The sequence below is a fragment of the Hibiscus syriacus genome, unplaced genomic scaffold (assembly GCF_006381635.1).
Source record: "Hibiscus syriacus cultivar Baekdansim isolate YM2019G1 unplaced genomic scaffold, ASM638163v2 tig00015910_pilon, whole genome shotgun sequence".
NCBI lineage: Eukaryota > Viridiplantae > Streptophyta > Magnoliopsida > Malvales > Malvaceae > Hibiscus > Hibiscus syriacus.
The window spans coordinates 336,452-363,902 of NW_024062374.1; the positions used below are offsets into that span (position 1 = coordinate 336,452).

General features: G+C 34.9%; 2 protein-coding genes and 2 pseudogenes across 2 annotated transcripts; 3 read left to right on the forward strand and 1 right to left on the reverse strand.

Moving 5' to 3' along the window:
- The first annotated feature begins 1,676 nt into the window (after window positions 1-1,676).
- LOC120208070 (protein DETOXIFICATION 51-like) lies at window positions 1,677-2,201 on the forward strand. Its single transcript, XM_039207433.1, has one exon. It carries the CDS (start codon window positions 1,677-1,679, stop codon window positions 2,199-2,201), a length of 525 nt encoding a protein of 174 aa, XP_039063364.1.
- A 1,827-nt stretch (window positions 2,202-4,028) lies between these two features.
- On the reverse strand, window positions 4,029-6,589 carry LOC120208113 (transcription factor MTB1-like). The gene has a single exon (XM_039207466.1). It carries the CDS (start codon window positions 6,123-6,125, stop codon window positions 4,281-4,283), a length of 1,845 nt encoding a protein of 614 aa, XP_039063397.1. The 5' UTR covers window positions 6,126-6,589; the 3' UTR covers window positions 4,029-4,280.
- Window positions 6,590-19,742: 13,153 nt separating this feature from the next.
- Window positions 19,743-22,259, forward strand: LOC120208112 (annotated as a pseudogene).
- A 206-nt stretch (window positions 22,260-22,465) lies between these two features.
- On the forward strand, window positions 22,466-26,367 carry LOC120208071 (annotated as a pseudogene).
- The last annotated feature ends 1,084 nt before the right edge of the window (window positions 26,368-27,451 follow it).

Consider the following 27,451-nt stretch of genomic DNA (forward strand, 5'->3'; position numbering starts at 1 on the left):
TGTCTTTGTGCATAATGATAGCAGTGAGCAGATGAATAAGAGGCATGCCATGAAGCTGTTTAAATCTGTAGTCGGTTATATCAGCAGTTCCTGTTCAATCCATAACGACAAGTATCTAGAATGTATTAACACACCTAACAAGTTATGATTTTGGCTTATATGTAACGGCCACCGCAAGAACTGTATGCTTCTGCTATGAAAGTAGTGAAAGAAAAAATGATGAGGATTTCTGGTTTTCTGCTGTAAAGAAGCATGTGACTCCATTGGTGATCGGTGAGCTGAGAAAAGAGATACTGAGGATGATCAAAGATCTAATCAACAAGAAATGAGAGTTTTTGAATCACAAGTTAAAATTGAAGGATGGGTTCAGATTGAGTGGAGTGTACAAAGAGATGAAGTTCTATCATTTCATGGATTTTGTATGAATTTATGTTCTTTCTTCAAAGTTTGGGACTTGATCGGATAGTAACTTAAAGCAGGCAGTGTAACACAGCCATATATATTGCTTATTTATTACTTCCTCTCCTTTTTTTCCCTTTTATTATATTGTTAAATGAAAACAAAATCAAGTAAGTAAAATAAAAATAACTAAAGGTCTTCCATTCCATGGATTTTGTATGAATTTATGTTCTTTCTTTCAAAGTTTGGGACTTGATCGGATAGCAATTTAAAGAAGGCAGTGTAACACAGTCATATATATTGCTTATTTATTACTTCCTCTCCTTTTTTTCCCCTTTTATTCTATTGTTAAATGAAAACAATATCAAGTAAGTAAAATAAAAATAACTAAAGGACTTAAAAATAGAACTCTATGATTCTATTATTCAGATAATAAGGATATGACTTTGATGAATTTCCATAACAAGACTAGTAGTGAGTTTAGCGGTGGAACTCTCCATAGGAGGGTAAGGCCTGCTATTTTCTCGTTGCTTTGAAATATTATGGGTTTTGCTAAAAATAACTGAAGGATTTAAAAATAGAACTATATGATTCTATCATTCAGATAATAAGGATATGACGTTGAAGAAGAAGAAGAGGAAGAGGAAGAAGAAGAAGAAGACTATGAAAGAAGAAGAAAGAAGAAGAAGAAGACTATATGAAAGAAGAAGAAAGAAGAAGACTATATGAAAGAAGAAGAAAGAAGAAGACTATATGAAAGAAGAAGAAGAAGACGACTGTATGAAAGAAGAAGAAGAAGAAGAAGAAGACGACTATATGAAAGAAGAAGAAGAAGAAGAAGAATACTATGAAAGAAGAAGACTATGAAAGAAGAAGAAAGAAGAAGAAGAAGACTATATGAAAGAAGAAGAAGAAGAAAAAGAAAAAGACTATATGAAAGAAGAAGAAGAAGAAGACTATATGAAAGAAGAAGAAGAAGAAGAAGAAATAACTAAAGGATTTAAAAATAGAACTATATGATTCTATCATTCAGATAATAAGTATAAGAAGAACCCTCTTATCACCATCGTCATCATGTGTAACCAAACCACCGCCGTCGAGAAATCATCTCCGACTTCGATCACATTTACTTTGATTAACCTGAAAAGCATTACCATGGAGCTGATTACCTATGCGGTTTAATCTCTAATATTATATCAGAAGCTAAATCGCTCTTCAATCTGGCCTTCCCCATAGCTTTAATCGGTCTCATTTTGTACTCTCGTTCCACCATTTCCATGCTCTTTCTCGGCTATCTCGGCGATATCGAACTCGCCGCCGGTTCATTAGCTATAGCCTTTACTAACAACCCCGGCTACTCGGTTCTTTCCGGCCTTGCTTTGGGTATGGAACCGCTCTGCTCCCAAGCATTTGAAGCTCAAAGACATAAGCTTTTATCATTAACCCTTCACCGCTACGTTGTTTACATGTTATTCACTTCCGTTTTAATATCTTTTCTTTGGGTAAACATGTTCAATATCATGGTTTATCTTCAACAATATCATAATATCGCCCGCCTCGGTCAGAGGTATTTGCTTTTCTCCCTCCTAGATCTATTCACCAACTCTTTCGTTCACCCAATCCGCATTTACCTTCGCGCTCAAGGCATCACCCACCCTGTCGCTTTAGCATCCTTCTTCGGCACCATTCGTCATTTGCCGATCAGCTTCGTACCCGTTTCGCATTTCAACTTCGGCATCGCTGGCATTACGGCTTCGGCTTTCATATCCAACTTCTTTGTTCTCATCTCCTTGGTTGCTTAAGTTTGGGTCTTCGGCATCCACGAGCCAACGTGGGAAAAGCCGAGCTTTGAGTGTTTAACCGGCTGGAAGTCACTGCTGAAGCTGCCGGCACCGAGAGCGTTTTGGTTTGTTTGGAGTGGTGGTGGTACGAGATCATGATCGTTTTTGTCTCAGAACTTTTCCTTTCCCCTTTTTTCTGACTAGATTTCCTCTCATACTCTCTCTCTTAATTGATTTTCTCATACAAGTGGATGAAGAAAGGGTTTCTGCCTCATAACTTTTCGTTTCCCCCTTTTTTGTGTGTAGATTCCTTGGTAAATAGTATAATCTTAAGAGTAGGGTTCAATTAAATCAAGTAAATATTCAAGCACCGGTCAAAGGGATTTCAATTATTTTCTAACGTGGTAGTCAATCCATCCACGTAAGCAGTTAACACACCGGTCAAAGGATTTCAATTATTTTCTAACATTGCAGTCAATTCATCCATGTAAGCAGTTAACGTTTGACTGATAATGTTGAGTAATATTTTTGTAATTAATCGATAATGTTAGTGATTAATTTGTTACTTTTGAAACTTTAGTGGGTAAAATAAAAACTGACTCAAAAATTAGTGACCAAATGTGTAGTTTACCCAGTAATAAACTATACTCCATGAATAAGAGGCAAATGAAAGTAGGGCTTAGATTTGGACAGCAAGGCAACGTGGAAGATGGGATCTAAGGTAAATAGATAGAGAGCAAAAGGCTGAAGCAATGGCTCCCTCATTTTGGGCCATATGTTTCAGCATCCATTGTTCAAATTTCAGACAATGACATTTTTCAATAAAGATAAAGAAAATGCTGCACATGGCCAGCATTTTGAAGCACACGTTTCAGATGGGAGAAGGTTGAAGATGAAGTAATTAAAAAAAAAGATTAAAATAACCAAAAATAAACTGAAAAATAGTCTCCCGAGCAATGGCTTTCCGGGGTTTGGGGGTTTTACCAGCAAAAACACGTGAGGATGTGGATTTGTCAAGCTTTTCGAACCATTTGGCCAGACTTGAAAGGGAAAAGAAAATATAAAAAACACAATGTACTGACTGCTGCATGAATGTGATTTGATTGGCTACAAACACTGGAGCAACGCGGGTTAAATAAGACCACTTAACCCATATCCACACACCTATTCAATAAGATCTGATTGCTTAATCAAATGGTTAACTATTATGGGATAAAACACATAAATGGTCCGCGGTTATAAGGTATTTCATTATTGAATTTTAGATTATTAAAAATTATGAAATAATCATTTAATTTTAGTATATTAATTTGTTGAATCACCAACTATTGAAAGTTACAAAATGATCATCCGATTGTTCATATGTTTTAAATTTGTTTTTTTTTTGTCAAAATATTGGCGAAAGTCTGAACTGGACATTAACATGTTGATTATGATATGATAAAATTTAATCTTAAAATATTAAACAACTATCATAACATACAACCCATACTATCATCAAATTTTAACCAAAAAATAAATAACTGGATAATTATTTTATAATTTTTAATAATTAATGGACTTAACAAACAACATATTATAATTAAAGACTATTTTATCATTTTTAATAATTAAAAGATTAAATAAAGCAGCCCCTATAGTCTAACCATTTATGTACAGTATCCATTATTATTCTACCTTTTTTATATATATTTTTGCTTCACAATGTTCTTCTCTGACAGTTTTTGTTCTCGGTTTTCACCTGTGCATCTGTCATGTTTGACAGAAGATTCAGCCTATATATGCTACGGTGAAAACTAGGTTTCCACCTAATCAAAGAGTGAAACAACATGCAAATTGAACAAAAATAACTTAGAAATCTAATTTATGTTGCAAAAATAACTCATTATGACAGAATGTATGTATATAATAATATGAACAAATCACATAAACTTTGCTGTCTTACTTGGTCATTAAGAAGTTAATTTCTACTCCTACCAGGCCCTTCATACTCCCATTGCTGTATAATCCAAAAACCTCTGAAGAAGCTTCAAAACATGTTCTTCACACTAATTACATTAATTTTTATACCTATGGACATTGTTAAAATGCAATTGTGTGCTACCCGAGAGATGATGATAGTGGCTGTAACGAATTCGGTTCGGCTGAAAATGCTGCCATCAGCTTTTCCCTTGTTAGCTGCTCTGATCCTTGAGACTTGATAACAAATGTATGAAACACGGTATCGTCCACTGCGACGAGTTTCGACTCGAGTATGTTGATATCTGCTGCTTTGAATGCTTGGATTACTCTTGATGCAGGGTGTGAATCTGAAGGACAGCTTACTCTTACAACAACTTCATCTTGAACAGCTTGAACATTGATATTAGCCGCTCCGACGTGATTCTCTGTGTTTGCGTTAGGATCTAACCCTGCTGAATCTCTTGAAGTATTACAGAACTTCCCCCTTTCTGATTCCATGATCTTAAGTTTCGCTTGAAGCTCATTGATGTAAGCGATTGCATCTCCTAACAACGAAGCTTTGTCCATCCTGGATATGTTGGGCACCACAGCTCTTAAAGCATAGAAACGCTGGTTCAGTTTCTCGCGTCGCAGCCTCTCGGCTTCAACATGATTAAGAGGCTCTTCTCTACCGTTAGCAGGCTTTCGACCCCTTTTCCGGGGTCTCCTTTCATCAGCCGCACTAGGTTTCTCTTCCTTGCAAGGAGCTTCAACATCCAAGGGCTCATATTCAGCACTTAATGGCTGAGTAGTTGCAGAAGAAGGCCTTGAGGCGGCCCCTGAAAAATCGATTTGCATTTGAACAGGCTTTTGCGACTGATACTGATTAAGCCGAAACTCCTCCCTAGTTCCATTAACAAGCTCCTGAACATCATTTGTCGCGTGTTGAGAACCATAAAAGTTGGTAGAACTCCCCTGTTTCACACCATGAAGCCAACCTGAACCATGAACACCATTTTGATTCCTTGAAAATGGAAGCTTACCACCATTAGCATAAGCTGACCATGTTGGTCTATCTTCCATCTTTCTAACAGCGAGTTTCTCCCGATGATGGGGATGAACATGTGAAATGTTGTTCAGATCCTGCCCAAAATTCTTTGGAACTCCTTCCACAATCCCCAAATTCAAAAAATGGGAAGAGTCCTCATGTTTCTTCTCATCCACCACAGGTACTGCTGCTGCTACAGCCATTTGCTTCATCCCAACCAGCGGATAATTCGACGAAAACAAACTTCTTATGGACTGCAACAACTCCAAGCTTTCAGGCACCGATCTAACCGACCCCAATTCGACAACACCAACATCAGTAGGTACCAGAACAATGGTTTGAACACCGGCAGACTTTGTCAAAAAAGACCGAACACAATAATCCAATCCCGATTTCAATGCATCCGAGACCCATACATGTTTCCCGGACAGAAAACACTTCCCAGGGCCTCCCTCTCCTCGAGGGAAAGAAAAATACATGGAAGCTAAAAAGAACATCTCAGTATCAGTAACTCTGTCCAATCCAAGTGCATAATTATCCTCATCTGATCCACCGAACAAAGTATGCAATTTCTGCAAAACCCTTTTCCTCGTATTCTGCTGAGTCTCGTCTTCGAGGCGAAGGCTAAGAATCCGAGCCGTTTCGGGTTCTTCTCCTTCTTTAGGCTCTCGACAACACCCATCGCTCCATCCGAGGACCCAGTCGCCGGTCTTGGACCGCGAAATTTGCCAGAAAATGGCGTAGTTCCAGCTGAAATTAGAAGCGTTGGGGCAGTCCACGAGATCTGAGAGCTTGTTTTGGAGATTTTCATCACTTGTTGTGGTCATTGAAAGGTTTTCATTTGAAACCGAGTTTGATATCAAGTAGTCAAATGCTCTTGTTCCTAATACAGCGGCAACCATGGCCTTATCTTCATCGTTCCAATCCCCACCTCCCATGCCCAATTCAATTTTCATCTCCTAAACCACTCCAAACAACCCAATCCAGAACACCCCAAAAAAATGAATAAAGATTACAACTTTCCAGAATACCCAGATCAAATCTCACCCGTAAAAGAAGAAAAATCAATGCATTTATAACTAAACTAGGACACCATAACGTCATCTCTACATGCACAACATATAGCAACCATTTCCACTCTTTCCAGATCCTACTAGCTCCTAAATAAGAAGGGAAACCCAGAAAAAAAAAGCTAAAATCAAAGCGAAAAAGATATAATAATTGGAGAAATACACACCAGTTTACATGGAAAAGCAAGTTAGGGATCAGCAGAAGAGTGCAAAAGTCACAGGGCACTGTCAAAAACAAAAACACACAAGGAAAGAAGTTTCCCCAGAAAACTAAAGGATCAGTTGAAAAGGAGAACGGGAGAAGTAATAAGGCCTTCGTTCAATTTCCCTTTCTTTTCCTTTTTCTAAAATCCTAAATACAATAAGTGGATCATGGTTAAGCAAGGGAGATTAGGGTTAAATACTAAGGTAAAATTTTGGATTTTAATTTTAATTCGTTTTAAAGTTGGAGGGTAAGTCGGACAAGAAATTTTCCTTTAATTATTATTACTGGTCGTAATGAGAGAGATTTGGAACATCAATTTTCATATAATAGTTAATAAGCATAATATAATAGGTTTAATATGTAATTTTATTAATTTTATATCAAATCCAAGTTATTAATGTTGTTTTATTTTCTTTAATTATATTAATTTAATTTTTTTAATTTGTTAAATTACATTAATTTAATTTTGTATAAGCAAAAATCAATATAAAGACAAAATTACACAATAAAATTTTTTTCTAATAATATGAGATAAATGTAAGATATTATCTATTGTATGATGTTTATAATATTCAAACTTAAAATTTTAAAAAATAACAATAATACATTTACAATCGAAATCGCTATGTGCGTATGTTATTTTCCCCTTAAATAAACGTTTTCAATGATATTGATTTTAGGATAATGAAAATGAGTTATTGTAGTTTATAAGGTAGGGGTGTATTCGGTTCAGTTTTTTACCAAAAATTGAATCGAACCGAAATAAACGGGTTTTTAATATTTAAACCGAAACCGAATAGTTAAAAAACCGAAAAAATTGAAACCGGTTTTTTGGTTCGGTTCGGTTTTTTTAACGGTTCGGTTCGATTTATCGGTTTTTCAATAAAAAAATCACTTGAAACTAGAATTTTTTTACAAAAATTGTCTATTCGGTTCAATATGGAACAAATGGGTTCCATATGGAAAACCCGAACCGAACCGAATCAAAAAAATGAAGTCTTTAAACCGAACCGAAAATCGAATCGTTTAAAGTCAAACCGAACCGAACCGTTTTACTCGATTCGTGTCGGTTTTTCGATTTTCTCGGTTTCGTTGCTCAGCCCTATTATAAGGCACACAAATTGTATGAATATTCAGAGAAGGAAATTATATAAATTTCACGTTAAACACCGACACATAACAATTAGTCAAGTTTACAACACGTTCTTCCTGTGATATTAATCAATATCTTATATCTAAAAATACAATATCACATTAAATCAGAATCACAAATAAGTTAAGAATTCTCAATTTCTTTAAAATTTTCTTAATTGCCTTAGAAAAATAAAATAAAACTTCCACAGACTGACATCTTCAATATAATGTTATTATATTTAAATTATTTTTAAAACCATAAAAATTCAATAATAATCATACTGTATATTTTTATGATTATAATATTAAAAAAAAGATGAAAGTGTGCAAGTTGGAAAGGTTCATTCATAAATGTGGGCATGTGGCATCTGTGAAGGGAAGTGAAAGAAGTGTTGACCGAGGTAGGGTCCCGGAGTTTAAGCTTAATTATTTTAAAATACACCTGAAATTAGCGACTAATTGATATTTTTTTAAATTATGCCGATGATATATAGCACAAGGTTCTCAGTAGGGATTGTCTTTGGGGAATCATGACATGGATAGCTTAACAGAAAGTCAGCCCTACGAACCCCATAACAGTTTTGATAAATTCGAGGTTTCACCGTTAATTTGGTGATTAGATCCTTAACAACGCTACCCCATGGCCCTTTCTTGAGTAGAATCCAAGGCAAAACCAAGGTTGAAAGTGATATGAAGCCAAACAAATTATTAAAATACCCATTAATTTAAAGAGTAATTCTTATTATAACATTTTCTATTGTATTTTCATGTTTTTTTTATATCTTTTAAATAAAAAGAGTTGAAATTGAAATTCGAGTACAAAATCAATAATTTGTGTATAATTAAATTATTTATTTTAATGATTTTTTTTAAAGTTTACAAGAAACTAACAAATAAAATTCTAGATAACTCAAATTTATTATTTAAATTTCAGCTAGAGACATGGTTTTCATTTTTTTCCCGTAAATTTATCTCATTTAATATACATCTCCATTAAAATTATAAAATTATATTTTATATAAAGTTTATAAATCAAATTTAAAACTAATTATTTTTATTAACTTGTCATATTATTAGCACGATAAAATTTATATTTAAATTATTATTTTATAATAAATTAATAAAGCAAATGATTAAAACTTAATTTGTAAAATAGAATAATTAAAATCATAAAAATAAAAATGGGTGACTATCCATATAATTTACTCTTATATTTATATGTATAGGTGTAAATGAATAGAGCATTTGATGAATTGTTCGAATAATATTCATTGTTTAAGTTAAATAAATGAATGCAAAAAAAATCTATATTCATTTAATAAGTGAACGAACATGAACATATGTGTACAAACTACAAACAAAGGTGTGTTCTATTCGTTTATGTTATTGAATAAGTTCATTTGTTGACTCATTTATCAATTCATTTAAGAGCTAAATTATTTGGTTATCATTTTCCTTTTAATTTTTACATTTTAAATATCATTAAAAGGTATAATTGAGCACAATGTGAATTTTGGAGTTCAAACTATAAAACATAAGGAACATAATAACTAATGGCGTAATATTATTAATTTTCTTCTACTTGCAAATAAAATGGTAAAAAGAGTGTTAAATGAATATATTGATGATCGTTAAATGAATATATTTATGAAAGTTAAACGAACGTTAAACAAACATCTTAAAAAAATTAATACGAACATGATACTAAAAATTAAAAAAAATATGTGATCACTTCTAAAAGTAAACAAATGAATGCAAACATTATTTTACTTATTCATGCTTGATTCGTTTACACTTGTATAATTGTACCAGTAAAAATAGTTTTTAAATATATAATTGTATCAAAAAATTTATATTATTAATATATATGTGCTCTCAATTTTTTTTAGATCGATCACAATGCACAATATTAATCGATTTAAATATCAATAGAGATGGAGATAATGTCGATGGTAGCTATAACTAAATCTAATGTTAAATGAAAAAAAATGTGATTTATAATTTTGACGACTAACAGTTTTGTATAATATTATTAAAATACCAAAGTCGCTATACCAAAACTTCACGTGCTAATATAGATGTGAGAGGAGCCATGGGTATATGAATGCTAATTCATGGTCGACCAAACACGTATCCTCTTCGGGTATGTATAAGTACGGCAGAATTAATAAACATCTAAGGAAAAACATTATCAAAAATATTAATATATTTTTTAATATTTTTGATAAAATAATATCTCAAATATTATTTTTTTACTAAAAATATTAATATTGAATGTTACGTAAAATTTTTTTACAGATTTTTCAATCAAAACTTACGTAATAAAATTAATATTTTCAATACAAATTTATTTAATTGTATGTTAAACTACCATACAATAAAATTAATATTTTCAATACAAATTTATTTAATTGTATGTTAAACTACCATACGATAGAACTGTTGCGGAATACGGCTATCGGATAGAGCAAAATCGCAACTGATAATTTGAGAAAATAAAAATGAAGATAAAAGAGACACAAAATTTACGTGGAAAACCTCTAAAAAATATAGGATAAAAATCACGGGCAACGGTAGAAGAATTTCACTATGAGAAAATAGGAATTACAACCTCTCTCGATCTACCAAGGAGAAAACAATGATAATTCTCTCTTGATAAAAAGGAGAAAATAACTTTCAAGAAACTCTCTAAATTCTTTCTAGTATTGGAAGAAAGCTAGAATGCTTTGGGATGGTTTTGAAGCTAAATGAGATAGGCTATTTATAGCTAAATCTTAAGGACTTAATCTTGTAAATACCCTAAATTTTAGTGACTAGAGTTTGTAATTTGACCATATAAAAATAATAAAAAATTATGCACCTAATTTTCGGTGCCAATCCATTTATTATTTTTGACTTTCTACAACTCTCACTTGAAGATTTGATTGGAACAATCATATCTTCACACCATTCTTTCTACCTTGTACCATCATGTTGCTTACGTCTCTGACAGGCCACAAGAGGATCGACACCAAGTAAATTTATCAGTATTGATCTCCTTCGTCATGAAATCTGCTATGTTGTCTTTGGTATGGATTTTTTGCATATCTATCGTCCCTTCTTCTACCTTTTCACGAATGAAATGGTACTGAACTCGTATGTGCTTTGTCCTTGAATGAAATGCTGGATTCCTTGCTAAATGCAAGACGCTTTGACTGTCACAAAACAAAGAGACATACCCCTGATTGTGCCCAAGCTCCTCCAATAGCATCTTCAACCAAATTGCTTCTTTACTGGCTTGTGTAGCTGCTACATATTCTGCCTCTGTTGTGGATGTAGCCACAACTGACTGTAATTTTGAAACCCAACTTACAGCTCCACCAGCAACTTTGAACACATATCATGTAGTAGATTTGCTTTTATCCAAATCCCATGCATAGTCAGAATCTACATACCCATTGATTAGTAAGTTTGATCTTTCGTAACATAATGCAACATTTGAGGTCCCTTTGATGTATCTCAGGATCCTCTTTACTGTATTCCAATGCTCTTTGCCTGGATTCTCCATGTACCGACTAACCACTCCCACTGCTTGTGTAATGTCTGGTCTTGTGCATATCATAGCGAACATTAAGCTTCCCACTGCTGATGCATACGGTACTCGAGACATCTCCATCCTCTCTTCTTCACTGCTAGGACCCATACTGGAGGATAATTTGAAGTTAATAGGAAGAGTGATAGAAATTGGCTTACAATCTTGCATGCTAAATCGTGACAAAATTTTCTTCAAGTAATTCTTTTTGAAAGCCAAATCTTCCTATTACTTCTGTCTCGGTGAATTTGCATCCCTAGAATTTTGTTTGCTGATCCCAAGTCCTTCATTTCAAATTTCCTAGCCAGTTGTGCCTTCAATTCTTCAATATGATCTTTGTTGGGTCCTGTAACCAACATGACATCCACATACAACATCAATATAACAAAATCGTTATCACCAGACCTCTTGAAATAAGTATAAGGGTCAACATTAAGTCTGTTGTATCCAAGGCACATAATGAAGGAATCAAATCTCTTATACCAACACCTCGACGCCTGTTTTAGACCGTACAGAGATTTGTTCAACCTGCAAACCAAGTTCTTCTTTTCGTCTTCTTCAAAACCTTCAGGCTGGAGCATATAAATCTCTTCTTCAAGATTTCCATGAAGAAAAGCTGTTTTAACATCTAGTTGCTCTAGATGTAAGTTCAATATAGCACACATTGCTAAAACTACTCGAACTGTTGTTAGTCGAACCACAGGAGAAAATATTTCATTGAAATCAATACATTCATTTTGAGCATATCCTTTGACCACCAGTCTTGCACGATACCTCTCAACTTGATCGTCACCATTTCGCTTGATTTTGAAGACCCATTTGTTACCAATTGGCTTCCTTCCTTGTGGTAGTGGCACAAGGTCCCATGTATTATTTTTATGAAGGGCTTCAATTTCTTCTTGCATCGCCATCATCCACAGTGAAGCATCTGAGCTGTTTATTGCCTCCTGGTATGTTGATTGCTCACCGTCCTCTGTTAAAAGGTAGTATGCAATATTACCTTCTATAACATAATCTGAGTGCCAATTGGGACGTCTTCTCACATGATCTGATTGACGAGTTGTTGGAGTTTCATAACTCTCTGGTTCTTGTTCATCATGTGCTGGTTCTGCTTCAGAATAATCTCCTTGTTCAACCTTCTTTTCCACATGTATCTGTGTAGTCTCTGACTTTTCAGCGCTATTATCATCTTCTTTTCTTTGTAGTTTATCTTCTACAAAGATAACATCCCTGCTGATGATCACTTTGCGGGCATTGGGATCCCACAAGAGATACCCTTTACACCATCAGCATACCCCAAGAATTTGCATTTCCTGGATTTTGGATCCAACTTTGAAATTTCTTGGGCGTTGTACATCACGTACACAATACTTCCAAATACATGGAGGTTTGAATAATCAACTGGTTTACCAGTCCACATCTCCATTGGTGTCTTCAGCTCTATTGCAGTTGATGGAGCTCGATTCACCAAATAACAGGTGGTATTGACTGCTTCTGCCCAGAATGATTTTTCTAGGCCTGCGTCCCTCAACATTGCTCTTGTTCTTTCTAACAAGGTTCTGTTCATCCGCTCTGCCACTCCATTTTGTTGAGGAGTGTTCGCCACTGTGAACTGTCTTTTGATGCCTTCTTTCTTGCAAAAGTCATCAAATTCTTCGTTTGTGTATTCTCCTCCATTATCTGTTCTGAAACACTTAATCTTATTTCCAGAATCAAGTTCCACCCGCGGTTTGAAGTTTTTGAAAGTTGAAAACACGTCTGACTTCTTCTTAATAGGGTACACCCAACATCTACTGGAGTAGTCATCAATAAATGAGACAAAGTATTTTGCTCCGCCTAGGGATGTAACTGGTGCTTGCCATACGTCAGAGTGAACCAATTCTAGAACACTTTTGCCTCTAGAATTTAATGTGTTGAATTTCAACCGGTGCTGCTTACTTGTTATGCAATGCTCACACAAAGTAAGTGATACATTCGTTAAGCCTGGAAGTAGCTTTTTCTCCACAAGGACTTTCATTCCTTGTTCTGACATGTGTCCAAGTTTCTGATGCCATAGCATTGCAGAATCTGAACTACATGAGGCAACAGATACTTCTGCTTCTAGCAAAGTCTCTCCATTCAGCATGTACAAGTTTGCTGCTATCTTTTAGCCTTTCAGCACCACAAGCGCTCCACGGAACACCTTCATGATTCATTTCCGTGTTTCAATCTTGCTTGCATTATTATCCAACAATCCGTAGGATAATAAATTTTTCTTCAGCCTTTCACGTGCCGCACATCTCGAACAACTTTAATTGTTCCATCATACATCTTCAATTTGATGGTTCCAATGCCAACGATCTCTAAGGCATGATCATTGCAACTATACACAGATCCTCCTGAGACAGGTTCATAATGATGGAACCATTCTCTTCTTGAGGTCATGTGATGTGTTGCTCCTGAATCAATGAGCCATATATCTGCAAATCTTTTTTGCCTTCCACGGTGGTTGATGCTTCACAGCATAGAGCATCTTCATCATCTGAAGTGTTTGCGGTATTGCCTTGTGGTTTGGAGTTTTTATTTAGACTTTAACAATCCTCCTTCAAGTGACCCTTCTTTCCACAGTTGTAGCACTTTAAATTCTTCTTGTTTCTCGACTTCGATCTACCATGTTTGTGACTGTTGCTTTGATCATGTTCTGTTGATCTCTCTCTCATCGTTGTCATCGTTGTTAACGCTTCTGCTTGTTGCAGATTTACTTGTATGTCTTCTTTGTTCTTGCACAGATTTTCTTCTTGTAGAACAGCAGCTGCAACGTCATCGAAGACTAGACTGTTGACATTATTGTTTGTCAAGTTGATGATGAGTTGATCATACGAATCCGGTAGACTTTGAAGTAGAAGTTCAGCACGTTCTTGTTCTCCTATTTTACAGCTTAAAGATGTAAGCTGAGAAAATAAAGTGTTCAGTGTATTTAAGTGCTCCGTCACTGAAGTAGATTCTGGCATACGGAGAGTGTACAATTTTCTCTTAAGGAAAATTTTATTGTGCAGCGATGTGGCCTCGTACAGTTTGGTGAGATGATCTCATATCTCCTTAGCTGTTTTTTTCTCCTCGATGCTTGACAATACTTCATCTGCTAATGCTAGATGAAAGTTTACTATAGCATTTCCGTCTATTTCGATCCATTTGCTGTCATCTGCAAAATCCATCGGCCTTTCACTGATAGCCGCTAGACACCCGTCTTTCCTCAGGATGGCCTTCATCTTTAATTTCCACAATGAGAAATTTCTCCCATTGAACTTTTCAATATCAAATTTCATTGCCATAGCTTCTTTTACGGATAACTCTCACTATTTCACTATCGTGAATAGTTCTCTGGAACCTTCAAAGAATGGGTAATAACTTCTTACTTTCTTATGTTTGAGGATCCACCTTTTGGTGGCAACCACAAAGACAATAAGCAGATATTACACACTCTAATCTAGCTCGGATATCAATTCTTACGGAAGACGGCTATCGGATAGAGCAAAATCGCAACTGATAATTTGAGAAAATAAAAATGAAGATAAAAGAGACACAAAATTTACGTATAAAACCCCTAAAAATATAGGGTAAAAACCACGGGCAACGGTAGAAGAATTTCACTATGAGAAAATAGGAATTACAACCTCTCTCGATCTACCAAGGAGAAAACAATGATATTTCTCTCTTAATAAAAAGGAGAAAACAACTCTCAAGAAACTCTCTAAATTCTCTCCAGTATTGGAAGAAAACTAGAATGTTTTGGGATGATTTTGAAGCTAAATGAGATAAAATATTTATAGCTAAATCTTAAGAACTTAATCTTGTAAATACCCTAAATTTTAGTAACTAAAATTTATAATTTGACCATATAAAAAATAATAAAAAATTATGCACTTAATTTTCGATGCCAATATATTTATTATTTTTGATTTTCTACAATAACTACCCATCGTTTTGTATTTATAATGAACTGAATTTTGTCTGTTTTTGTAGGATGGGACAATTCAACCTTATCTTCTCCTTATTTTTATTATATATTAATATACTTTTATGAAAAACATATATTATTTTATTAAAAGATAAATATCTTGGACATCGTGGAATAAATCCCATGAGGAATTATTAAAAAAAGAAGAAAAAGGTTGATGAAACATCGACTGTTTTTGGTATGTTTATCCGTATGAATAATTAAAGAAAAATATTATTATGTATCAAAATTAAATTAAATTCTTATTATTGTTAAGATTGTTCTCAAAATCGAGAAGTGCGTATTTACTCTTCATATTTACAAATTAAGACCCGCTCAAATGTATTCCATTTATGGAAAGAAGACAGGCACCGGTAGTCGAAACATCAACGACATTTAGAATGACAACATTACATTCACAAGGAAATAATTGCATCTGAACTGTACTCACCATTTCTAGACAGACAACATTTTTGTTTGTTTCAATATAAAAAAGATCATACAATAATTGAGGATACGATAAACCTAGAGACAGACAGGAGAGGCTAGTAGGACAATTATCTCTTAAATATTTTAAGTTTTTATATATATATATATATTTTTCATTGATAATGTTATTTTGTTTCTAAAATCTTATAATTTAATCCTTATAAACTTACCACAAATATAAAACCGTCCGTTGCTAGATGTACCGGCTTTTGTGGGTGGAGGTGGACTGGTGGAGGTAGAAAGCTCTGCATCTATTATTCAATTCGTCTTATTTTATTACAGGACCAATCGCAACAAATACACACTTGATTTCTTACCAATTATTAGACTAGCCCATCGCATATTTCTGGGCCCAGTATAGAAGCAACGAGACAACACAAAATCCGAATATTACAGATTTCCAGCGGCTGATTCGACACAGTTTATAGCATTACTTGGTATCTTCATTTCAGTGCGTTAGGTTCACAAAATATAAGATTATTAGTAGAAATAAGATTATTACCATAAGCGGTTTTTTATATATTAATATTAGTGTTGGATTTATGAAAAATAATTTACATTAGTAATATAGATTATAATATTATATATATTAAATATTTTGGATTTATTTATGCAGTGAAATTGCTACACTCAATAAGTAGCTTCGCCACACCCATCATTACAAAGCACCAACCCCCAAACATTAAACCCGAATCTCCCACCTAAAACAGAGCAAGCATTCACAGGGTCATCCTTGTCCATACTTCTACCCTGCAATATGATGCCAACCAAACAAAATAAATGAAAGCATTCCAAGCCAACTCAAGAATGGAAACAATAAAAAATTTATCACTCAAATGACCAATCAGCCAATCCAACTCCTCCTACCAACATCGAGTTCCTCTCCTTACACCACTCAATTCCAGAATGGCAGTCCAAATGAAAGATGAGAAAGAGCACTCATGAAACGAGTGATCCCTCCTTTCAGTCCCCACACCACACAGTAGGCACTAAACATCAACAATCATACCCATTCACGGTAATCTGTCTTTAGATGGAAGCCTCCCAAGATGGCCATCCATACAATAATTGTATGTTTTTGAATGTGTAAAGGGAACCAAACAATCTTGTGTCAATAAGCCACACGAAGCTCCGACCAAAACCACATAGCCTTAACCTTATTTAAATCCCTAGCGCTGGAAAAAAAAGGAAAAGCCTCATTTCTTAATTTCAACAACTTTCTGAAACACCAACTAGAATTGACTTGTAACATTCTAAATCCAGTCTGGCCTGAAGATCGAAGGATTAAAGTGTCATACAGGACCACCGAGGTGGTTAATCTAAAAATTTTCTTTAAAATCAATTTTAAAACATCGTATAAAAGTCATCCATGGTGATATGAAATGAAAACGTAATAATCAGAGTTTATAATTACGAGGTAGCTCTCATAACCCAATAATAATAGTGTTTAAAACAAAATAGAGTTATGACTAAATACAAAGGGTATACGAATAGTACGTACCCTCTAAATATATATCAAGGCGTACTATGAAGCCTCAACTGATCTGAAATATCTAATGATGATAACACATCACGAACGATCTCCTAAGAACTTGCATCCATTAAATAAGCAAGCTAGTGGTATAAGTACGAACACATAAGAATGATGACATGAAATGCTGAGGTAGGCATCATGGTGTAGTTGAGGGTTTTGCATCTCGGAGCGCACACCCCTCTAGCCTACCTAAGATAACCCTTGAGTATCTGGGGTGAGATCTGGAACTACATCGAAAATGTACACTCGACCAACTTACTTCGTCGAGTCTTGAGGCATCTGAGTCCAATTGGCGATTGAAGTGCCTTGGCATTGACTAGGATATATCTAGACACTTTGTCAACAAGACAATCATCATCTGCTAAAGTAACTTGGGTGTCTTGACTATTTTTCGAGCATCAAACAAGGCTAGTTTTATATTATCCTAACTGTTATTGTTTCTAGCTGTAATGCGTTTATTACTGTTCTCACTTGTAGTTTTATTTAATGACATTCTAGTATTATTGGGTCCCTCAAGTTTAACCCATAGACCATTTGCATTCCTTATCCAAAATTGTACGCTAGTATCAATATTGAGCCCTTCGGTATCGGTACTGACCCCTGAGTATCGATACCCACCCTTTGGTATCGATACAAAAATGGCTATTGAAAACTGGGAGGGATTGGTAGTTTCGATACGTCTAAACTAGAGTCTTGATACCAAATTTTGTTTCAATGTTTTGAAAAATGACTTAGTATCAATACCCTACACATAGTATCTATACTCCCATGAGTACCGATACCAAAATTAGCTACTAGAATTTGCAATGTGAACTCGGTATCATACTCCTTTTGCGAGTGTTGATAGCGAGTATCGATACCCAACTAGCAGTATCAACACTCGATGAATGAATATCTACACTCTTAGCCCAAGGCGTCATTATTTTAAGCCATATAACGAACAATATCGATACTATTCTTTTAATACTGATACCCAAACCCAAAAATGTCTTGTTTGGGCATGAAAATGATTCCTCATTTCACCCAAAAGCCCTATCGAGCTTCTCAAACATTGTTAAAGTTTTATGTATATTAAGAGGGGTTATAATAGGTCTATAAACATGCTGAAAAACACCAAATGTTGAAATCTACCATGAATGTGCTTTTATGCTTCTTATCTCAAGTAAGCTACCAACCACACCTAGTGATCTACATAGGGGCTCCCGTACGAGACACACTAAAAACATTCGATTAGGCGCTCATGTGCGAGTAGTTCTAACCCTTTGGGACTCCTGCATGAGACACTCGAAATACATTCAATTAGGTGCTCCCATGTGAGTCGCACTAACCCTTCAGGACTCCCGTACGAGATACCCAAAATACATTCGATTATGCCATATGAGTTTGTATACATACATAGGCACATATATCATCCAACTATTTTCTCCAATTTCTATTTCGTCAATGAAAAACATGACAATTCAACAAGTCCAGTCTAACAGTATCGGTACCCCAATGAGAGTATCGATATAACAATTGACGATTATCAGTACTAAATTGAGTATCGTACCAAAATGGCTTACTGGAATTCTACATCCTCAAAATTTTTCATAGTGTATTGGTACTCATAACTGAGGTATCGATACTCGTCCTGCAGTATCGATACTCTAATCTATAGTATCAATATTGACCAGATATTTTCGCACAAAATCTCTAGGGTACCGATATTGTTCTCAAATGCTTGAATGTGATTTAGGGTCTCATAACCCCCTTCTTCCTTGCCTAACTTATATAGGATATGCATTTTACATATTTTACTTAATTATAACACATGAATCATGAAGAACATAAAGTCCATTAGCTCTAACAAAAAGGTGATTGAAGTAAGCTCCTCCATTCCAACACTTCAAATCTTCTTTTTACCTTTTTTACTTTAATGATCCTCAACCTCTTTCTCTATAATAACATATGTTTAGGCTTATGAATAAAAAAATAGATAACACATATTTGCATATTCAACAAAACATTTAACTTAACTCCCCATAATATTTCCTAACAAGTAAACCCCTCTCTTCTTGATCTAACAACAATCCCAACCAAAGGATCCATCTTTTTTCTTACCTTGCTTAGGAATCTTGAACCTCAAAAGCCTTTATTAGATGAAAAGAACTAGAGTATGAAGAAAAGAAATTACAGCTCTCATCCCTATTTTTCCTTATTTCCTTTTTCTTTAGACTCTTAACTTATTTTATTCCCAATTTTTGGGGGGAAAATCTCCTTAAGGGGTTATTTTCTCTTATAGTCCTAACATCTCCATAATAGTATCTTTCACTCCTTTTTAGCTTATAGTTTGGGTCCCTTTTGAAATATTCATTATTTTCGTAACCCAAAATCTAACTAGTAACTTTAGTCCTTGAAATTTTCATCCGACCATTACATTTATACTATATACATATAACATAGTTATATTCATATGTTACACTGAACGATCATATTAATATAATATTAAGTTTTATTAATCAAAAAATTAATTATTATTTTTGTGATATAAATACCACAGTAAATACAATTTTTGTTTTTAAGTTTTCTTGAGGCCTCAACCACCATGAAAGTTTTTCTAAAGATAGAAACTAAACCTTGCTCCCCTGCCGCTTCAGTTACCGCGCAACTACGCCTAATTCTGTTCGAAGTCTTATTATTTAGTTCGTTTATACCCAGGCGATCTTAGATTCTTTTTCTTCTTTTGTTAGAATTAGAATTTGATAATGGAATGCGATTCTGAAACCCTTCAATTCCTTTCACAATGCTTCCCCTTCAGCTCTCTGACACGGAGTCTTCGCTTTCTAAAGCCGCCGCTCGTCTTAACTGTAGCCTTGCCGTTCTCAGTCTCGTTGCCGAGCCTTCTGCCGAAGAGCATGTCCTTCAAGCCGCCGCTGTTAACTTCAAGAACCACAACTGTTCCCATTATGTTCCCTCTTATGATCCCATCAATGGGCGATTTGATCCCCTATTTTCGACCCTGAAAAGAATGTTATCAAAGAGAAAATCGTATATGTCATGTTATCTTCTTCTCACATTCAAAGCCAGCTCTGCGAAGCCTTAGCTGTTATAGGAAATACAGCTTCCCTAAATCTAGGCCGAATTTGCTACTGCAGATCGTCTCCAATCTTCAAAAGGCTGCCCAATCTGTTGATTATGCTTCCATTAACGGTATTCTCGGGACTCCCAATTCTTTTTTTTTGTTAGAAAAGCTGGCTTCAGTACAAAATAAACAATCTTTTACAAGATTTAAAGACTTGTTTAGATATATTTGCGGCTCCGTTGTTAGAGTTTTTCTTAGGATCATTTTATTAATTGAATCAACGGCTGCTTCTGCTGGCAGTTGTTCGACATCTCTTTGAAGGTTATGTTGTAGAATTTTCTGTTCGTTTGACTTTCAGGAACTGCCTGAGTTATTTCAGGATAATATGGGAGACTGGATCATTGATTTTAGTAAATTACCCTTCACTTTAGAGTAGCTGATGGGCTAGCATTGGTCGATGAGCTTAGGGCTGCAGTATGTGAAATTTTTAGTCTTTAGGTAGAAAAGAGCGAGGAGGAATTTCAAGGTTATTTAAATGGTTTGGCATTAGACATTTGTAACTTGCTTGCGGATGTGTCTGAATCCTCCATCTGTGACAAAGTAGCTGTTATTGCAATGAAGTTAATACCACGGTTAGCACAAGTGTGCATCATAATTGGATTGCATCTAAGGGTGTTATGCAGTAGATTTGTCAGCATATTGTGATTCCAAATGTGCAATTGAGGGATGACCATGGGTGGGGATGTCTTTGGAATGAATTACATTAAAGTTCATAAGAAGAGATATGGAGAGGAGTGATCTTGATATGCGGACAAAGTTTGCTTGTGATAAAGGATTTTCAACCAATTACAAGAAGGAAGACAGTGATATTGTTTCTATTCAAATACAAAATTTGTTGAACTCCTTTATTGCAGACCCTTTTGCCAACTGGAAGGACAAGGACCGTGCTATATATTTAGTTGTGTTGCTTGCAGCAGAAGGCTGGTGGTACTTCTGTTTCAACTGATCTTGTGGATATTCAGAACTTCACATCGTTATCGTCCCTAATTTGCAAAACCAAGATGTGAATCTCTTAAATTCTTCACAATGTTTTGTGGTCTGATACAAAAACCTGTTGCATTTCAATTGTTCCCAGATTTGGTTAGATGTTTGGGTGTGAATCAAATGTAGTTCACTCTTATGCTGCTTTCTGTATAGAAAAACTCTTGCTTGTCAAGGATGAGGGGGGGGGGGAAAGCTAGATAGAGTTAAGCAGATGTTACTCCTTGTGTGCCAGTGTTGTTGAAAGACCTTCAGTGTTTTGAATTTTCCAGAGTCCAAGGAGAATCTGTATGTAATGAAATGTATAATGTGTTTTCTTGGAATGGTGGACATTTGCACAGAGAGATTGCAGGGCCTTGCATTCATAGGTTAGCCTCCAATTTTCAATCATTATCTTTTTGAGTGTGTGGCCATTCTTATCGGCATGTGAGAGGGATGCCTCTCTTATATCAGCATTTGAAGCAAGCCTCTTTCCCAGTTTCCAAACGATCTTGGCCAATGATGTTACCGAATTTTTGCCTTATGTTTCCCAGCTGCTGGTTCAGCTCAATCGGGTCACCTATTTCTCCAAGTTACATGCAGATCTTTCTGCATCTTCTCCCACCTGATCCAATGAAGGGATCTTCAAATGTTCCTGCCCTTGTCCTTTTTTTTCAGGCTTTTCTTTAAAAGGCACCCCATGAGCTCGATCAAGAGGGAATACTAATTGAGGTCCTCAACATTTTGAACAAGCTTGTCTCATCCTCTAGCACCAAAGATCAGGGCTTCTATGTGCTTAACACTGTTGTTGAGAAACTTGAATACTGTGTCATATCTCCCTACATGAGTGCTTACATTGTATGTGCTTCAAATAGGACAAAGCAGTATCAGGGCTTCAAAAGGAAGATGGTTTTGAGGGGAACGGACAAGCAGAAACTGTTTTGTAACTGAAACAAAACGTGGCTAAAGATCATTAAAAGATGAAAAAGAAAAGGAAATAATCTTCAACCGTCATTACATAGAAACTACCAGCGAAGAATATAACTGTCAGGTCTAATTGGTCTTTTTCTATATAAATTTTAAACTTTAATTCATTTCCTTATTCGTCTCTTCCTAAGGATATTCTCCATTAACATTAATGGGGTAGACTCAGCCACTCTATTTGAGTCCAAATACCTTTTATTTTTCTTCTTTTGTGCTTTACTTTCTTGGCATCGTCGGTACGATCTTGTTTTGATGGCTAATATAGAAGGTAATCCAAGGGGTTTTACGATTGCTCATGTTAATTTAGGTGAATGTTGAGTTAGAATTTATGGGAAAAAATAGGTTTCTTTTGGTGTCTAAGAAAATAGTTTTTTGTTTGGTTGTCGAGAAACTAGAAGAAAACGAATAAGGTTTTAGTTTTTAGAGTTTAGGTTGTTGTATTGTTATCGTTCGAACATTGGTGTTTTTGCTAAAGAAAATGAACTAAGCTCAATTAGGTTTAGTTTATCAGCTTTAATTTTTAGACCATTTTCACAGTAACCGACCAAACCTTGAAGTTATTGTTTTTCGTATTTTTTTTCCTTCTATGGTCTCTGTTGGTTGGATCCTGTTTGATCTTACTTTTTTTCCCCACTTTTTGAACTAGTGAGTTGAATAGAGTTTTCAAAACAAGTTTCTTTTCATTTCTTGTTTGATAGGTTTGACTAGGGATGATCTACATTCACAATTATGGAAGCTCTGTGCAGGCCCGTTGGTGGAGATTCCTCAGCTTCATGAGAGAGTCTTTTACTTCCCTCAGGGTCACATGGAACATGTAATTATCTCTAAGGAATTATTTGGGTTCTTCGTTTTGATTAAATAGTTTTGATTTAGATAGAAAATTCAAAACCAACCATGCTCTTGTTTATAAAAATTTATGCTTTTTTTTAGTTTACATTGATGTATTCTGCAGTTAGAAGCATCAATTAATGAAGGACTGGACAATCGAGCCCCACGATTTAATCTTCCCTCTAAGATCCTATGTAGAGTTGTTCACGCGGAGTTCCTAGTATTCTATATTTGATTTTATTTCTTATTATTTATTTATTGGAGCTTGAAGTGATCATCTTATTAACTATTTCTTTCTTTTTTATTCTATCTATATAGGCAGAAAAAGAGACAGATGAGGTTTATGCTCAGATCACTTTGCAGCCTGAAGCAGATGTATGTAAATGCTATCCAGTCCTTATTTCATGATTTTCCTTATTTTTCAGCTGATAGATTTGCCAAGGGTGAATGATGTTAGGGGGATTGGTTCTTTGACCAGTATTGAGGAAAATAGTTGGTTTCCCTGTTTTTTTTTGTTGCCCTCCCGTTTCCAAGGCTTCGCCCTGACTAATCCGGACCGACCCGTGTCGGATTTGGTTTCCCTAGTTGTTTTTTATGCATCCTTATGTTATCATTATAGGTAGGCGGGCCTCATTATCCTGATCCCGTCCCAAATGAGGAGGCTCCAAAGAGGATAGTCCATTCCTTCTGTAAGATTTTAACAGCATCAGACACTAGCACCCATGGAGGGTTCTCGGTTCTCCGGAAGCATGCAACAGAGTGCCTTCCTCCTTTGGTAAAACTTTACTTTTCTATTACTATTTACTGATCCTTATTAAACTTTTATACCATAACATTATGTTTGATTAAAAAAACTCTTTCTATTTATTTCGAACAGGATATGAACCTAGGAACTCCAACTCAAGAGTTAGTTGCCAAAGATCTTCATGGGCATGAGTGGCGGTTCAAGCATATATTTAGAGGTAATAGTTTGTTGTCATATAAGATTTTCTTTCTTAACGTGTGATAGTTTTTGTATTAGTAAATAAACTTCTTAATTGGAAAGTTGAATCTCTCTTCTTCCTCACTCTATCTAGTTTCATCTTGTACTTACAAATGACTAGGGCAACCACGAAGACATTTACTCACATCAGGGTGGAGCACTTTTGTTACATCTAAAAAATTAGTTGCCAAAGATGAATTTGTCTTTCTCAGGTAATTGGGCTTTTAGATCTGTAGTGTTTGCATGCATGTTTGCTTTAGTTATGGTATTTTTGTAGTTCTTTTTTTGTTGTTGTAATTGCACTACATGTTTTACTAGAGCTGATAATGGAGAACTAAGAGTTGGGGTTAGACGGCTTGCTCATCAACAAAGTGCAATGTCTCCGTCAATGATATCCAGCCAGAGCATGCATTTAGGAGTAGTTTCCAATGCTTTTCATGCTGTTGAAACTCATACACTCTTTGTGGTGTACTACAAACCAAGGTTTAACATTCTCTCTTCATGTAAACATGGTCAACACTTTGGCAATACCATTTTTTGTTATTGTTATCTTTGAAATGATTTTCTTTCTTTTTCTCTTGTTCAGGACAAGCCAATTCATGATAGGAGTAAATAAGTATTTGAATGCCATTAACAATAGATTCTGTACCGGCACGCGTTTTAAGATGAGATTTGAGGGAGAAAACTCTGCTGAAATAAGGTATGTTTGTCTGCATTTGTTAATTTTTCTTTTTATCTATTTTTCCTCTCTTGATCCTTTTACCTATTTTGATTTCTTTTTAACGTCAGGTTGACAGGTACTATAGTTGGGGTTGGTGATATTTCCCCACTTTGGTCGGAATCTAAATGGCGGTCCTTGAAGGTTGAAAAACATAGTTTTGATTTAGTGATTTGAATTGCCTTTCTTGTTTTTAATAGTAGTTCTTTCCTACTATTTGTCCTTTTAGGTCCAGTGGGATGAACCTGCAACAATAAAAAGGCCAGAAAGAGTTTCTCCTTGGGAAATTGAGCCATTTGTGGCTTGTGTTCCTGCTTTTGTGAATCTTGCACAACAAGCTTTAAAAATCAAAAGACGGCGACCTGATGATATTCCATCTGCTGGTATGGGGAAACTATTTTTTTAATAATTTTATAGAGTTTTGAGTACTGAATTTATTTAGCTTTTATTAATTAATTGAAATTGTATAAATTATTACAAATTCAGCTGGTTCAGCCTTTAGACGATGGGGGCCAAGCCAATCTAATGAACTAATGCAAGCGGGAAGCAGAGCAAAAATCCAAAGCGGTGAAAACCAAATGAAATGGACAATGAGGCAGGAAGTTGATAGTGGTAGTGGAGGTAATAAATCAATGACCAACTAAAATGGGTTGGATACATTCTCCTTTTGTGAATGTTTCTCTAAACCTTTTTCTTGATTCAACAGATAACAACAACAAAACTGGAACAATGCAAACTGATCTTGGTGGTTATGGCAAGAGCTTGATGCTTGACCAAACTGAAAAAAGAAAAACTGAGACTTTTACAGGCTTTCGGCTGTTCGGGTTTAATATAACAGACAACACTTCTGTTGCTGGCCTGCTGGACAAAGAATGAATGAACACAACTGTTGATTACAATGGTGTAAAAGGGTCTATGCCAGTTGCATCTCATATCGATCAGAACCCAAGAACATCAAAGGGGCATAAGCAAGTTGCATCAAAGACGGTAACCCAAGGGATGCAGGCTAAGCAGGGTTATGAAACTTGCATAAGACGTCGTGTTAAGGTACACATGCAAGGGATAGCAGTTGATCGTGCTGTTGACTTGACTGCATTGAAAGGATATGATGATCTCAGAATTGAGCTGGAGAAAATGTTTGGTATGAAGGGAGAGCTTTATTGTGGCGGTCCGTGGTCTATTGTTTTTATTGATGACGAGGGTGATATGATGCTTGTAGGAGATGATCCTTGGGTGTGAGTAACTTGAAACCTAGTTTTCTATATACATATGCATATATTTTCATACCTGATTTTCTGAAAACACATTTCATCTTTTATTTTTACTGCAGGGAATTTTGCAAGCTGGTAAGAAAGATCTACATCTATTCAACTGAGAAGGTGAAAAAGATGAGTTCAAGTTGCAAACATCCTTCCTCATATGTGGAGTGTTAAGAGACAACTGTAAGCATGGATTCAGATAATAAGTTTGAAGCGTGAACGTTTGAAACGCTTCTTATTTAAATGGCTTTATTATGCTCTTGGTTGCAAGGAACATGGTACCTGTTTATTTTGCTTAGTTCTATTTTGCGAGACCTTTGCTTTAGACAATATAAGAATAAAGTGGAGAAACTAAACTTGGTTTATGGTAAAAGAATAAAAAGACTTTTTTTTAACATTTTTGGTTTTGTTGTAGTTTTTCATTCACCAATGGCTGAGGCTGGGTGTCCAATCACTGTTTTGGACACTTTCAATCACAGCGTTTTGAATTTATTTTGATGCCATATTTTGTTCAAATGGTAGAAGATTATTTCATATTAGATGATATGCTGTGAAGGTAAATATGAAGATTTTTCATAGAATTCTTGTTAGTTTGGAAATTGAAATCTTTGGGATGGTGCATCCCAAAATTTTCTTGTTTGAGCATATTTTTATTCCACAAATAAATTTGATGTACTTCAATGAGATTTTTCTAGAAAACAAACATTGATGATTGAGTACTTTATCTTTCAAGTGGCCTTGTGTGATTAGGCACTGTATGGTGAAATTTACATGTTTGGAAAATAGGGACTTTATGGAAGTTTCCTTGTTCAAAATGGAATATCTGACACCCACTTTTAGAGACAAAATGTACAAAAATTAAAGTGGAAAATAGAGATACTTGACGCATATCTCTGTATATAACAAACTTTTGCTTTGATTTGTTTAGGGTATTAATGGTTTGATTGCTTAAGATGGTTTGATTGTTTCACAAAAATTAATTTATTTAATAAATATTGTAAGGGTTCTATCAAGAGTTTTGAAAGTTTAAGTGTTAAATAATTAACGAGGATTTAAATGATAGAATAATTTAGGGTCTGTTTGTTTAGCTGTAATTGGTTTTCCAGAAAATGAATTACTGGAATTTGAATTACTGAAATTTGAATTACTGGAAAATGAATTACTGGAATTTGAATTCTGGAAAATGAATTATATTTCTGTAAAATGAATTACATTTCTGGAAAATGAATTACATTTCTGGAAAACATCTGGAAAACGTTTTATGATGTTTGGAAGATGTTATTTAAATATTTTTTCGGTATATTTTAGTGAAATAAAATTTTATAAATTATATTAATTATTTATTAAAGTAATAGTACTATATTATATTTTAAAAATATTAATTAGTATATTTTAATATCTTTACTAAAATATTATTGAAATATATAAATAATATTATTCATTATTAAATA

What these genes read in the sequence shown, in the direction of transcription:
- LOC120208113 (XM_039207466.1), bottom strand. Translation starts at nt 6,125, where the DNA reads ATGAAAATTGAATTGGGCATGGGAGGTGGGGATTGGAACGATGAAGAT.
- LOC120208070 (XM_039207433.1), top strand. Translation starts at nt 1,677, where the DNA reads ATGCTCTTTCTCGGCTATCTCGGCGATATCGAACTCGCCGCCGGTTCA.